This window comes from Embiotoca jacksoni, unplaced genomic scaffold (assembly GCF_022577435.1).
Source record: "Embiotoca jacksoni isolate LCO1_2020_lvr unplaced genomic scaffold, fEmbJac1.0.p SCAF_24, whole genome shotgun sequence".
Taxonomy (NCBI): domain Eukaryota; kingdom Metazoa; phylum Chordata; class Actinopteri; family Embiotocidae; genus Embiotoca; species Embiotoca jacksoni.
The window spans coordinates 3,775,716-3,791,856 of record NW_027185375.1 but is presented as its reverse complement, the minus strand read 5'-3'; the positions used below and the strand labels follow the sequence as shown (position 1 = coordinate 3,791,856).

At 41.1% G+C, this 16,141-nt stretch overlaps 1 protein-coding gene across 7 annotated transcripts in view; it reads left to right on the top strand.

Moving 5' to 3' along the window:
- The window catches only part of sorcs2 (sortilin-related VPS10 domain containing receptor 2), a 333,105-nt gene that overhangs the window by 127,687 nt on the left and 189,277 nt on the right, over positions 1–16,141 (top strand). For all 7 annotated transcript variants that reach the window (XM_069159112.1, XM_069159110.1, XM_069159109.1 and 4 more), the window contains exon 3: positions 11,808–11,907. In XM_069159112.1, the coding sequence (XP_069015213.1) occupies positions 11,808–11,907 (100 nt within the window). The remainder of the gene's footprint in view (positions 1–11,807; positions 11,908–16,141) is intronic.

Sequence of the window (16,141 nt, the reverse complement as noted above, 5' to 3'; positions counted from 1 at the left end):
GTAGATGAATGATTTTATTATAGGTTTGTCAATAGCCCTGCGAGCAGCTCTTTGAAACTGAAGACACAGTAGCGCATTGAGCTATACATACTGATAAATAGCAAGTCATGTTTACCATGTTCACCATCCTAGTTCAGAATATTAGCACAATTACAATTGGTAATTAGTTTAAGGCCCAAAGCACAATTTTGTATGAAGTCCCTGAAGATGAGGCCAGATGAAATATTAACATTTTTGGAAATATTTCAATTTGGACCAACATGGTCCAAGAGCAGAATTTCAATACTTATTTTTCTAAAAGCTTACTCTTGTAAATAAAGTGGTAACAAAAGTCCAATGTTCTGTTATTCCTGAGTTTGGAGCAGCTTTAGTCATCCTGATCACCTGTAACAACATCCAGGATCATCGTCACTTATTTACACAAATATTGTCTTTTAGGCAATACTCTCAGTCCATTTTTTTTTTTTTTTTTTTTTTTTTTTTATCCTTAGGCTTGCATGTCATTTAGGCTTCAACACTGCAGACTAACAGGAAATCAATAAAGCTGATAAAACATGTATTTTTCACTTTGTGCAGAGTAGTTGTCTCCAAGCTATTTTCATAGAACAATTGGCTGCAAGAGAGTCTTTTACTTTTACTTAAATATTCACCAGTCTGGGGCATGAACTGAAATCAGCACAAACATCCCACAGATCACATAAAGAGCCATAATGGCCGCAAAACATTCATCAGTTCCCCAAACCAAACAAAAATAAGGATCAACTCGAGGCATATTTGACATCCCACCAAACAGAAACCATAATTTGTAAAGTGGTTTTACAGGCAAATCCACCACCATCAGGAGAAAACATCAGGACAGTAATAAAAGGAATGCTTGACAAAACTCATGCTGTAAGAACACGTGAGGCTAATACATTTCTTATGCGGACTATTGATGCTAACACTGCACCCAATTTTAGATTAGTCACATTTTTATTGCCTCCAGAATGTGAGTATCTGAAACATAATGTCATGCTTTCAATGGTAATTCAAATCATTTTAGCCAATTATAGCTTCATAACTCTGACTGATGTGATGTAATGCAGTATTTTAGACAACATCCGCCATAATCCGTTCCTCATTCTACATTTACATTCAATATTTTGCTGGATCATTTATTGTTGAAGTCACCAAAGCATCACAATGGTATTGATAATTTGTGAATTATCAGCTTGTACCATTTCTTAAATTTTAGACAATGAGATGTAATTGTTACATAACCATAGTTACGTGGGCTGTATTGACAAAATAAAGATAAAAGAGCAGTGTTTTCATCTAATTTCTAATATATCATACTATAATTCTCATGATGTTAATGCGGTAACCTGGGGTCTAATTAAAATATGTGGTGGGTGCTTTATGGGAAATGAACAATGTAAGTAAGTTTTATATACACACACACACACACACATATATATATATATATATATATATATAGTGTATGTATATATATAACATTACAGTACTGGAGTATCCCTTTAATAAAACTGTGTCGCTGATTTAAGCGAACAGGTATACGTACATGTAAGAGGTCATAACTTTAGGATTTCAAAGCACGATTTTAACATAAAACTGGGGGTTCCATCCTTTATGTAGTATTGTGTCAGTAACTTTATAGCTGAAGGCGACAAAAAGCAAAAGCAGTCACACCCCGATTCTCCTCTAAACTTTTCACATTTTTGTGGGTAATACCACTGACATACAGTATAAGCATTTTGGCGCTCTTTAATCACCAAGATTAGATCAGTAATTGGCTGTTTGGGGCGTGAGTGATGAGTATTTTCCAAAAGCTTGAGGAAAGAAAGAAAAAAGAAAAAAAGAAAACACCTTTCACATTTCTAATGAAAGCAATTAGGCTGGAGAGCATTCTTTTGTCTTTGTACTTCCTCCGTTATGCCCCTGGCTGGAGGAAAGAGTGATTGAACCAGCAGAAAGAGGAGAAGCTCTGCTGCTCTGGCTGTGAACAATGTTGTCTGTTTAAAGTTCAGACGGAGGATTTGTTACTTTTTATCTCTATCTTCTCCCTCTGACTTCACACATAAAATACAACATCTAAAGTCAAACTTCACAGATCCAACTGCACAAGCACACTAATGTTTCACGTGAAGTCAGGGAGAGTGTGGTGTTCATAGTGCGTGTCCTCAAGCGTACTGATGGGGATGTCATCTAGATAAATGTCCCCTTTTACCGCACTTCCTCTTTCTACTCAGCTGGGGCATGGGTACTTCAGAGAAGTGGATGGGTGGAGGTTCAGCATGTTTTATGGGGCGTTCGGTGCCTTCGCTGAGCCGAATTCACCCAGCAGACGTGATTGAGTCAGAGCTTAACCACATTAGAGCGGGAAGACTGAGGAGAAGCCTGTAAGAGGTGTTCAGAGGAGAGAAGAAGAGGGGCAAAGATAGTTTCAGTCAGTGGGATTACATGTGCTTATAGTCAGTTTACTGTGACAGTAACCTGATTGCTTACCATCATTTTAATGTCAAATCTGGTTTCTTTGGGATTAAAGTTTACAAAGAAAGAGCTCTGCAGTGTTTTATGGACCCCAGCACAATGACATGAGTTTCAAAAAAGAAAACAACAAGGGCTGTAACAAAGGTGAGACAACGGAGTTGTTTCTTAAAAGCAAAAAATACGACAAAAATTAACAAAATAAAGCCAAACAAATTAATACAGGTTCAAAAGAATTTTCAGAGAAGTTGAACTTCAGAAAGCAGATCCACGAGGGGTTCACTGAGAGGGGGGCGCAGTGTTCTTGGGGGGAGGGGGCAAAGAAACTGAAGCCAGACTTCAGATAAGCCAAAAAAAAAAAAAAAATTCTCCAAAAACAACACAACAGACTAATGTTTCCTAAACACTAGCCAGTAGCACTACTTGAACATAATTTTTGCCCTCCTCTCCTTCTGGCCTGCAAATGTCTCAATGACTGCTTAAAGTCAGTCATCTCAGTCACCAGCTTCTTTTCCACTGACAGCATGGCCAGGGTGTCTCAAGCATCGACTGTATGCTGCAGCGGTCTGTGTGAACGAGGAGACGGGGCTCTGTGTGTAGCTGCCTGGTGTGTGCACACAGCTAGTGTCTGTTAGAAGCCTTCATTAACACAGATATTGACACATTTACTCGGACGACACTCGTTTCAGCTGAGTACTTGTCTCATGCCTAGAAATAACCTAATTTTACTCAGTTCCACTTGAAGTTGCCGTGCTACTGCCAGTCAGATAGCAAAGGAGTAACCGTGTAATCACATCATGGCGGATGTGAGGTGAACAATACAGATTCGCTGCCAATAAAAGAGGGAAGGTCCGGGGTGCACACCCTGGGCCCCATGGAAAATCTGAAACAACCAATAGAAGAGCAGCCTCAGGTCATGTGGGTGACAAAAGTTGAAGGACTTGCATGAACTCTCATTTGACTGTTTTTTCCCACGACTGTTGATAATCTCCTATATAGCGTTTTGTTCTTGTTATGTGAACCTACAAATGGTGAACACTGGAGGACTTTTTACTACTGCCACCTGGTGTTTACCTTGGTGACTTCTTACAGTATTTTCAGCATCTCCTCAAACATGGTGGTTTCAAAGAATGACAGCTGGCTCTGCATTACAGGAACTTAACAATCTGATAAAAAAAAAAAAAAAAAAAAACATTAGGATATGCATATTTATCATTTTTCACATTTAAGGATCCTGGGTGTGCACAGAATGATTGAATTCTCTTTAAGGATTTCACTCTGTGCTGATTTAAGTTTTCATTTTTGCTAATTATGCTCACTGGGAGAGCAGAAGTTTTGTTGACGGGATCCAGGGAATGTGTTTATTTCTCCTGGTAATACAGTGCTTTATATATACACACATATTTCTTTTTGCTGACTGTTATAACCATTTCTTCACCTTCCTTAAGGGAAATGATCTGCATGCTGCATGTGCTAACAATAGATGTATTAAACATGTACTTTGAGGCACTGATGTCTAATTGGCAACAGATTAACAGGAGAGGCCAACAATTTCAGCCATTTGCTGATGGTAAGTAATGTATGATGTATTATTTCTGGGCTGCATAGTAAGGTGGATAGGTGAGGTTGAAATATGTGACAACAGCAAACTGAGGACATTGAAGAGACAGACCTGTGACTGAATGCCTTTCACAACTGCGAACGCAGCCTCTGTTGATAGAAGCAGGCTGACGGTCGTCAATAAAGGGAGACCTGCAGGCCGTGGCAGCCTCCATATGTCTTTATTTCATCTCTTTTATTCAGTGGTTCCTGTCAAAAGGATCCAAACAAACTGTCATCACAGCTGACAGGGAGAGGCCAGTGACTCACCAAAGAGCCTCAGACAGAAAAGGTCAGTGGTAAAATACAACAATGACCTCTTCAGAAAGCAATCCAACTCAATCCCTTCTGCTGGTGATGAATTTAATATTGTGTCATATGCTTGGTACAAACAAAAAAACTAGATTCAAAAAGGACTGACTGGACTTCCATAAGCAGCTTTTCAAATGGCAGCGCCACCCCGCTCCTGATAACTATGCTCCAGTGGTTTTGTGCACTTCAAGAGACTATCCGCCACTGTGAAGTGCACTCACCAAACATGAATCACTGTAGCCTGGCTAACTGCCTGCTCAGACTACTTGCAGTGTAGGAGGCACTTCCAGATGCAATTTGCCAATTGCTGCTCAGGCACCAGTGCCTAAGCTGAGCAGTAATGTGGCCCGTATCTAACCAACTTCTGCTGCCACGTATTGTGATTATAATGCAAATTAGCTAAATCACTCTCATCATACAGTGTGAGCGATAGCAGCATAAGCAAATCAGCTGCAGAATGCATCCTCCATGCAGCAGCATGCGTGACCGTTAGCTCCGCTTCTACAAGGGTCTACTCGTACTTTTTACAGTACAGGACAAAACAGTGCATTATCTTCCGAGTCCTCTTTGCTGAATTACAAACGACCGTGCCTTCAAGGCCCTCTGGCACTGCAAATGGCACTTTGATAAAGTGGTGCCAAGTACTGAGGCAGGACTGAAAATCCAAAGAGTGCTCTATAGTTGTTCAGAAAGTGTGGGATGGGAGAGGGAAAAGAAGGTGAATACTAATGAGTGCACACTCTCATCTACTATCTTCTTGTGGTATCTTGCCATGACAGTAAAATCCCTGCTTTTTTGTACTGGATGAAAACTCTTAAGGTGGTTTGGTCATCTGATCCGATCACGTCCTTAAAGAAACCAAGGGCACCGCTATTGCTGCCACCCATATAAAAAGTGGATGTTGCCTCTGTGACCTCACCCATAGGTGTACTCAAAAGTGTTCTTGAAGTTCAGATGCAGGTGGTTCTGGCCATTGCCCCCTTTGCAGTACCTGACTCAACCTCCTGGCTATGCGAAAAACAGGCAAAGAGGTGGTGTGTGGATGGACCTGAGGCGGACCCAATGAAGAATGGTTGTTAAAACCTGCAGGCAGCTAGCCACTTGTCAAGGCTCCCACCTGTCACTCAAAGCATCCCGTACACATTTTTGCATAACTGTCAGTCATGATACAAATTACATGGGTAAACGTTATATAAAAAAACTTTAAACGCTGTGCAGTTACAAATTAGCTATATTGACCAAAAACAAGTTGCTGCTTGTACCACTATGATCACACCTGGAAAAGTGTTAGAGAAGAGGTGGATGGATGGTTTTTGGAAATAGGTCATTGAGATTACTTTCTTTCTCCCAGTACAATACAAGTGAGAAACTGATGCTCATGGGTGTAAATAATTAAATATAAATGAATCATTAGCTGCATCTCTTTCTAAAAACAGTGTCACTGTGACTGGAAATTGGAACTGTGGAAGTTTATTTCTTTGGTTTCACACACCTCTCTGTTCTCTCTTTGCTCTGATCTGTGGTCTTTTAGAAGTCTGTCAACCATAACACTTTTCTGTTGACACTGCAGCTTGTTTGCCTTTTCATGATTTGTGACCAGTGTGGTTGACACCTCTGCTACTGTCATGCCGAGGCCACTTCTCTTTTTGCTTTCGCAGTCAGCACAGGTTCACACTTCGCTCGGCGTAGCTGCCACTTTCAGGAGGCATTCACACGAACGGACGGAGTGTTAAACTCTGTTTGTCAGACTTTGTGATTGTCACAACCAGATCACCACAGAGCCACAAACGTCTTGAGGGGATGGTTTGGGCATTGCAGCATTTATATAAATGTTCCCCATATATTTTTAATCCAAACAATGTTTTTTTTTTAAGTTAATTTACAACTCATCCACAACTTCGTTGTTGGTTGTATGAGGTAGGTTTCTGGAAGACATGCAATATCATTCTCCAGTCCATTCTGTAGTCTATAAACCCAGGCTTTGACACAATCAGGCCGTAGCAGATGGCCATAAAGCCTTTGTCCAATGTACACCTGAGACTCCCTGAGCTTCATCATCCATAACCACTACACTGCAGTAAAGATAAAGGAAAATAAACAGATAGATGGCACAGAGGTGTATCCCGGCCTGGTCTGTGAAAAACAACTGCAGTCAAGCAGAATGGTCATTTTCAAAGGCACCTGCGAGCCAGAAAGAGGTCAGGATCACTGACCTGTACATGTGTGAAGCAGATGGGGATGGCCGCTGCCTTCTTTTTTTTTTTTTAGCATCATATCTCAGAGGTGTGTTATTTGTCACAAAACAATATTTTTCACGTTTACGCTCCGAAAGCATAAACCGTGTTGAAAGCTCAATGTGTTCAGTGGTATTTATGATGCCTTATTTTTAACCGCTGTAAATCAGTTTTAACGTTAATGGTGACTCTCTCTCAGCAATATTTTATAACACTAGCCATGGCAATTAGCTTTGCTGCGATAAATCAAAAGCTCCCGTCTCCTGCTAATTCCCTGCTCTTTCAAAAAGAAAGATGGGGAAGCTTCGATCGTTATGATCGCTCATGACCCAAGCTTTAACCTGCTCTGGACAAAATTTGGCACAAATTCTATTGGGATGCAGCTAATGGCCCCCGTGAGCGATACCCTGGCAAGGAAGCAAATTTAACCCTCGCTTCATCATGCTTGTCAGCAGAGCAGCGGCGTTATAATGCATTACAAAATTTGAACCTTGTGTTTCTGTGGCGGTCTGTTACTTTGCATGGCTGATTGAAAAGCTCTGATATATTCACAGTCAGATATGGCTCAATCCTCCCTCTTCTCAAGGCGCATTGGCCTTCCTCCTAACTGCACCCCGGTTAGTTGGACTCCCCGGGAGATCTGTGTGTCAGCCAATCAGTGATGAGCCTCGTCAAACCTAAACTAGTCTGGCCGACCGGCTGTCCAGCGCTGATTCAGACTGACAGCGTTTGGCTTCCAGCAGAAATCAGACTTTGACCAGCATGTCAAGACACATCCAGCTACTGTATATATTTCACTAGCTCGTCTTTAACACGCCAACCCTCTGCTCTGCTCTAGTGTTAGCTTCGTTTGAACCAATTTATTAGCTTAGTTCTTGACAGCAGATATCTCTTCACATGTATGCACACTGAGGGGAGATCTGCCTTGAAGGATGCGTTTCAGTCTGTCACGTCTCAATATAGACTTCACCAGCTAACACGTTGAAAATCTTTAGATTTATCATAAATCTGTCTCTTTATATCCATCCTCCTTCCTCTCTGTATTTTTGGGTTTTCTGTCTCATCACACATTTGCTTGACACTCTCAATTTTTCTTCCCGAAGACGTCAGCCACTGGGAGCAACCTTGACATATTAGGACATTAAATCTGAATCAGCACCTGTCGCCACCCTAAAGTGCTTCCACATTTCTCTGTTTTCTGAAGCGCATCAAGGAAAATACAATTTCACCCACAGTGTCTGTCTCTGTCACATCCATTCTCACAGATACTTCCATGCCTACCTTCCTCTGCTCTTTTGTGTCTCTTGTTGTTCCACTCTTCTTTTATACCTCTGTGTTAGAATGGTTTATGTCCTTCCACTGTTATTATTTCAGCTGATTGGCTTCAACAAAATGGCTTGTGTCTGTGGCGACTTGTTTAAACCTTTGTGTATCAGAATTGAATGTTTCTTCCACCATGTCATGATTGTCATGTTTGGAGGGAAATACTGGGTGCTATTTTCCACAATTGAATAGCACTGATTTATTCAAATCAAATACAAAACGAAGGGTAATATCAATTGTAATGGTGTGTCTGTGTGCGTGCCCCGATGTCCTACTTTTCTTCTAACGTGTAATTTTGTCACTGAGGGCTGCAGTGAGTGCAATAGATTGAATTTTAGTCACTTTCTCATCCAGCTCCTCCCCCCCTCTCCTTCTCCCAATGCTCCTCCATATCTCCCCTCATCTCCTCCCTACTCTGTTTTAAAGTAATTATTCCTCATTAATCTGCAATAGCTCCCAACCAGTCTATTAATCCAAAGGTCTTGATGGCAGACAGCACAAAATGAGCTCTCCTATTAACTCAACATCATTATTCTCTCCATATAAGGTGGTGGGGCTGCTGACTTTCTACCGCAACCCCCACCCAACCTCCACATTAGCCTTATTAGTGGCACAACATATTTCCATTGCCCCCTGACTCCTCCTTCCTGCTTTCATTTTGCAATTACCCTTTTTTTATGTTTTTCACATGGTGAGCTGCAACGCTGCTCTGATAAATGGATGCTGCATCTCACCAAGGTTTTTGGAAGAATAGACCAGTCACATCTGCTTGAATCAGGGATAATTGGGAAGAGGTTACTTTGGGAGTTCAGTTGTATTTCATTTTACACCCACAGGTACAAACAAATCAAAAATCACAAAAAAAAAAACATCACAAGCACCTGGAATAAATGTAAATTTCCCCACTGCGGAACTAATAAAGGATTATCTTATTTTATCTTAACAATGACAGTGTGAGTATGCTTAAGACTCTCATACCTGAAACAAATGGCAAAACAACAAATAATCTTTCTTCAGATTGGAGGACTTGTTGGCAGGTATAATCTATGGAGAGCTGGACTAATCATATCATTAAACATTTTTGCCTAAATATTTTACACACTTTGAAATTTATCACCACCATTGTATTTTTTTTTAGCTGTTCCCATCATTTGACCAAAGCTACACCACAGACTCGGTCTCTAACACCAGATGGATGTAAAGAAGGAGCCTCTACTGTAACACACTGCTGGTAGTGGGGGGTAGACCGATAGGGCACAAGGAATAGTCACAGTCCAGATGTTGGGCTATGTTTCTGGGCAGAGGGCCGACCCTGGTCTCTCATTACAGTCCAGCTAATATAGAACATAAATATGTAATAGGCAGAAGGTTTTGGATGACTGTGTTAAACAGATTACTTCTGGTCCATTCTTAGTAATGTTGTATTCAGTAGCAGATTTGATGTATTCTCTTCCTATTTTCCTTTGCATGAAGGCAAACTGGTTTGTCATTGTTTGTGACAAACATCTGAATTTGACACAAACTTAGTGTTTCTCTTTATCTCTAGAGAGCCTTTTAGCCTTTTTAGTTCCATTGATTGGCTTTCGAGCTCACAAATTGTGGTTTTGGAAACCTTGTTCATAAAAGGACATGGGCAAGGACATAAAAAGATAGAGAGAGAGCACTCTGGAAAAACATTTCCCATCACCTGTTAAATGAATGAAATAATATAATTAGAGCCGACACTAGGTTTCGGCTATGATTATATGGTACACGTGATCACAGGTCTATTTTTGCATAGACATGCATATTTTCGCAGTATCACAGGTGACAAATACATGTCTTACCTTTTCTCCAGATGACACGTGAAGTGAAGCGCATCTCACACATGGCTGTGTGGCTGCTCTCACCCGTTAACATGAGCATCGAAATGAAAATCAAGACGTTTCGTGCCTGCCACACACACGCCACACAGGCAGTGTGTCTCAGGCCACACTGCTATCAAAAAGCATTTTCATTGATACTATTACACCTTTCAGCTATCACACCCAGAGGACATGGACTTTATGTAATAAAGGATTGAAATTTGGTAAAAAGGTTGCTGCCACAACTCATATGTTCGAATTTCACAATAGCAGTTAGATCTAAATTAGTTTTGAGTTAATTTTCATAATGTTATGTGTCTGTGAAGTGTCTGACTGGAAGAAAGGAAATCAATATACAAACGTATGAGGCGCTGCTTGGAAAAAGCGTAAAAGCATAAATGATTTGTTTTGCAGTCTAAAATTCACAAAACCATCATTCGATCATTTAATATATCACGTTGTATTGTATTCTATATTGTTTACAAAGCTGTTTTACAAACTGTTTACTGTCATCCTTCTAAGTCATTGATGATGAATCTGACTGCTCAGTGTGGTTTCAGAGTCAGAAATACTTTGTGCACTTCCTCCCGGATGACACAACCTCTGCACGCCGGGCCGAGCAGGCCTTTACTCCATCCACTAGTGGGGTTTTGAGATAAGCACAGAGCTCTGGCTGCTAACACAGCCATCAGCCTGAGATCCTTCCATGTCCTACAAGTGATCTCAGGTTAAACACGGCACACAGGCCGGTGAGGAAGATGAAAACACTTGCCAGCTCACCGCAGAGAAATAGCTCACCCCTGCTATGCCACTCCATTTTCTCCAGCTGTATCAGAGCACTCTGGGAGAGCTGATTGCTGAATGGCTTGGCAGGGCTTCGGGTATGTATGTGTCTCATTGTGTGTGTGTGTGTGTGTGTGTGTGTGTGTGTGTCAGTCAATGGTTGGTGTCCCACTGCGCAAAGGAGTAAATCCTCTCATCCTTAACCAGGCTGACGTGCTAGCTCATCATTCTCTTTCATCAAGACCTCTCCTTCCAGGCTCCCTCCTGTTGAACCCTCAACCCCTCGGCTAAATGCTGCAGCATCTCCTTTCCTGAGTGCTTTGGATCGGTTTTGAAATTAACCCCAGAAAGCTTTCAAAAACTGCTCACTGGAGACAAAGAATGCAAATACAGTAGATATTACATTTGCATTCTTTATTTACTCCTCAGTAAAATTCAGTGTCTTAATCCCTTATAATCGGTATTTGCTGCTTTAATCTACCGCCCTGCATTATTTGGTTGGGGAGAATGTTTCCTGGATTCGTTTTTCCTTTGTATGTTTCTGACAGGAATTTGAGACATTAATTATCCATAAGCGGTCACCTGACTTCAACCTTGCCGAGCTGAAACCTGTGTCGTTTTTCAAAACCTGTCACAGACAATCACCTTCAGTCGGCTCTGTCGGGGTGCCTGAGCCAGACGGGAGAAACAATCCAGCAGCTAACTATCAATCTCAAACACACGCAGCACTCCATACCGCCTCTTAAAGCTGCCAGATTTGAGGATTGGTCAGTACTTCATTGCTGGCCCGAGGCTGTTTTTGCATTGTTGAGGCAATGACAGGTTGTCCAGCCAATTCTGATTTCTCACCGGGTTCAGACCGTGCACCACAAAGTGGTGATATGGTGAATAGAGGGCGGATATAATGCCTTAAAGGCAGTTTGAGAGAATAAGCAGGTTGCTGTTTCCCAGGCTTTTTGCAGATTTAATCTCCTTCTGTCAACACTAAGGTTTGTCGTAGAGCTGCAGTTGTATAAAATGCAGTATAAGACGAGTTTGGTGAAATACAACCAAGAAAAGAAGGCTTTTATTTTTTTTTTAGATCCAATTCCCCAAAATAGGCTTACTATTATGCATTTTGCTATTGATATGGTGCAACTGATGAGACCATTGCAAAAGACAAATTACCACAAAAATGCTCTTAAAAGTTTTATGACTAAATGCTATTTGCTCTTGTTTTCTTTAGGTCTACTGACTACGGCACGACCTACACCAAACTCAACCTGATGCCAGGGACAACCATCGTGGTGACGAGTTTCTACATCTGCCCAACCAACAAGAAAAAGGTAGAAGGATGCATTGATCTTTTTGAAATCACTGTGTTGTCCGTGAACTCGCTGAACTGCAGATTTGCTTCCTCAGAAGCGCCAACTTTGGAGGAACCTTAAAATCGTTGCTCGAGTGTGTTTTTGAAAGTCTGAGTTGGAGGTCAAAATCTATTTTATACGCAGAGCGTAGTGATGAACTGCAGTTAAGTTGCTGTTCAGTTTAGATTTGACACATTTAAAAAAAACATTTTTTTTTTTATATTGTATGCAGCAGATGCTGAGATATCTTGACTTTTAGCCCCAAGTTACACCCCCAGGACCTTAACTCCCATAATGCACCTGAGATTAATCTTTTATTAGACTCCCTCCTGCCGATAAAGGCTCATATCGTACCAAACTCCCTGACCTAAGTTTGTAACACAAGTTTTCTGTTAAAAGTTTGTGGTCTGTATCCCTGATGCATCATTAGAGTTTTTTTTCTTAGAATAAAAAAAACTCCTCCACAGCCTCAGAAGACATTATGCAACGTTTTTTTAAGGCAGTACAGGAAACTGAACCGCACGTCTAAAATCGGTAGAGTGCCCCTTTAAACTCTTGAGATCAGAGAAAGATTACGATGAAGGCTTTGTCTCCATTTCATTGTAATTAAAATGATGCAACCCACCACCTCGACCTCCCTCACCCTTTGAGCATTGCTATATATAGCACACACTACTTGCTGTTTGGCAAACTAAACTTAGGCATGTAAATAATGACAAAATTGGGCAGAAAAAGAAACTGACAGGGATTCATGCAGGATAGCCTCCTACACTGGGTGGCTTCAATCCAGGGACAGTGAGACCAAATGAGCTGAAAGCAACACATAAATGGCATCAATTTTTATTTGAGTGATTTCATACAAAAAAAACATAACACAAACCGACAGACATAAGGTTATAATCATGTATAGAGTCCATATCTAGGTATTATAATGACAGTACCTGTTAATGCAAATATTTAACATTCTTTGAAGTTGGATTACATCATTATTTTGGGACAACACAGAGATTAGCACATGTGGTGCAACTACATGTTAGTTTCCAGATTTTGAATGACCCTTTTTCTTAAATCTTTGGACATTTTTGCCCTCTCTTGGTATACCGCATACAATGCCCTCGGGTCACATCGCAACTATGATACCACATTACACTCGGTCCGCAGGCAGCTGCATGACTCCTGGGAATTTCAAAAAGGACACAGCAGATAAGCTGAAGTGAGAGCCAGGAGGTACAGTAGGTGACTTTAGCCGAGATATGACTGGACTGCCAACTGTGGCGGCCTGTCTAATTGGCAGGCGTTATCACCAGGGTCCAGGGCTCTCCCAATCGATGAAGAGATGGAGGGAGATTAGATGTAGTCACTTTTCTCACTTTCTGCTCCGGTCCCCACTCCGACTGTCTGCCATCTCATCTTCTACACACACACATATACACTGAGTAGTGGAGGGCCAGACAGGATGAAAGCATTTAATTGCATGGCAATGGAGTCATCTTAATTTCCCCTAGGGACAGAAAGAGAGACGAGGGGAGAGAATGACTGGCGGGGAGAGTGTGTGTTGTGACAGTAGGATGTGTGGTAATATGTGCTGGGGATCAAGCTGCTGCTTAAACACACCTCCAAGCCTGGCAGGAAGGAAGCGATGGAGGCTCAGGTTCAGTGCTCCGTGCTGGAATCGATGTGTGTAGGTCTATATGTGCTGAAAGAGAACATGTTGTGTGTAAGGCAGAGGATAGACGCTCGTTGTCTGCAGGTTGTATGTGGACTTTGATCGCTCAGACTAAATGTCATTATGCAGCCATGTCTTTACTTCCTTCTTTTCAGCATCCAAATTATGAGCCATCACATTTGTATGGTGCACACAAACAAACACACACAGCGCACTTCGATCAATAGTGCTAATCACATCAGAAAACAGCAGACAAGGGGTCTCTAAACTCTGTGCGGGGATTACACACAGTGTGAAAGGGATCACATGGTAAAGGTGTGAGGGCCCTCAGGTAATCAATAGGACTTGGGGGCAATTAGAGAAAGAGGTGAGTTGTCTGACAGAGACAATGTCACCCTCTCTTTCTTTCTCTTCGTTTCATTGAGAACTCCATTAAGGATGCGCTCGAGATCCTTTGCAGGAGAGGGCTCCCGAGGACCCTCGACACCTTTCAACACCAATAGAGTCGTAAATAAACTTTGAGACTAGAGACTCAGCACACGCTCCCTGAGCAATTTTCTGTAACAGTCGTCTCCAGAGGGCTGTCAGCTGGGTGAGTGTTTGCACAAGTCCATTTTCTTGTCGTTGAGTGCTTAGTGTGCGATCTAAATGTAGGTTCAAGTACGGTGTATGCTAATCGCGATTTCAAAACCAAAAGCTTCCTTTCGAGTGCTACTCATCTGTTGGATCTTTGCCAGCCGTCACAGAGATAAAGGCAGGCGTTCTTTCTTATACTGTGTCATCACCTCTCTGAGAAATTTACACTATTTCTATCCTGCTAGTTTGGTGAAACCAACAAATTTTCAATGAATCTATCCTGAATCATCCATGTTCCTAACTGAATTTTAACATTGAACACCTCCTCAGTGGTGACAGGAAATGCTATCCCCAGTGCAGTTTTGAGGTCCAGCAATAATTCCCAACTTTGAGGGCATTAAAAAATATATGGAGAGAAAAAAAAATAATATATATATATATATATATATATATATATGTATATATATATTTCCACCAGATCTTTCTGCGTTGCATTCCGGCTCCATTATTGGTGCCTTTTGCCACTGCCATTCTAGCCATTGTAAATGGCTCTGCTACTCCAAGTAGGAATTGAGTACCTTAATACCATAGTACCTTAGTACCAGTGGGCAAACATACAAGACCAAACATACTGAAGAATTTTTTTTTTTTTTTAAAACTAATACTGTGATATTGTCACAGCTCCGGGATTTCTGTAGCCTGATTCTGCCAGACTATTGTTCACAGCTTCAGTCTTCACTGCGATTATAGTCTGGAAACCGTGTTCACATTAAGGTTTGCTCAGCCACTTTGAAGGATGGACCAATCTGACCAGTGGGGATGGTTAAGTGCAAAGATGTTTAGTAGTTCTAACAATGACGGTGGAATTTCAGTGCCGACACAATATATGGTTGGCTGCTCTCATCGTTTCACAATGAAACTGAGGTCTGGTGATACCAGACTGGAATTTATATATGTATTATAAAAAAAAATAATTGAGACATTATTTACACACATTTATGTTAGATATCATCCACTTTAAAATGTATTCTAATATAAATATCCCAATCTACATTGGGAACAGGCAGGTGTTGATGGAGAGTACCTGAGCTCATCACACAGGTTTGTGGATGTACATCAGACAACTAAGAATGTTCATATCTGGTTAATGGCTGACAGAAAGACCCACAAGAAGAATCAAGATGAAATAAGTCTGTCTAAGTGCTCATTCTTTGTATTTAATGCAGCAAAGCGAACCAGTACCAGACTTATGAAGACCGTTACATTTAGTACTGTATCTTCAGGCTGTTATGGACATTGGGCATTTGCTTGCTGGTATACATATTCCCTGGACTCTGTGTTCAAGCTGTTTTATATTGTCCCAACATCCTGTGGTCTATTGGCAAACCATGCACTGACATCTTACGTTACTGTGTTAGTTCCAGTTCATGCTGGTTGACACAAAAATGCATGCAGAAAATGGACCAAAAAATGTATAGTCTGCAGCTGAAGAAGAAGTCACAATGTCAAACTGTGCCTCTCGCCTTTGATCAATTAAAGAACAAAGTAGACAGCCACAACAAATCTTTGAATCGAACTGAACAAATTGACTCAAAGGGGCCTTTAATTTTAACCTCTTGTCAACACATATAATTAGATGGATGTTTCTGTGATGATTCTGCATCATTGTATCTACTGACTTTTATCTCTATGTAGAAAAACATCTGTTATCATTTTGCAAAGGATGAACACGACTCAAGTACAGAAAAATGTTTGTTATATCAGCCCATGCATCCAAGTTGTCGAACAAATTAAAACAATCCAGTGGACTCCAGTGTATTCTGAAGCTGATTTCTTGGTCCATTAACGGCTTAGTCAAATCAGATCCCTGCTGAGATACGATGCCTCCAGATGACTGAGCATGTTTTTAAAGGCATACACTCAGAAAATGCCCATTTTGTAGCAGCTTCTGAACATCTGTGGATTATAAAA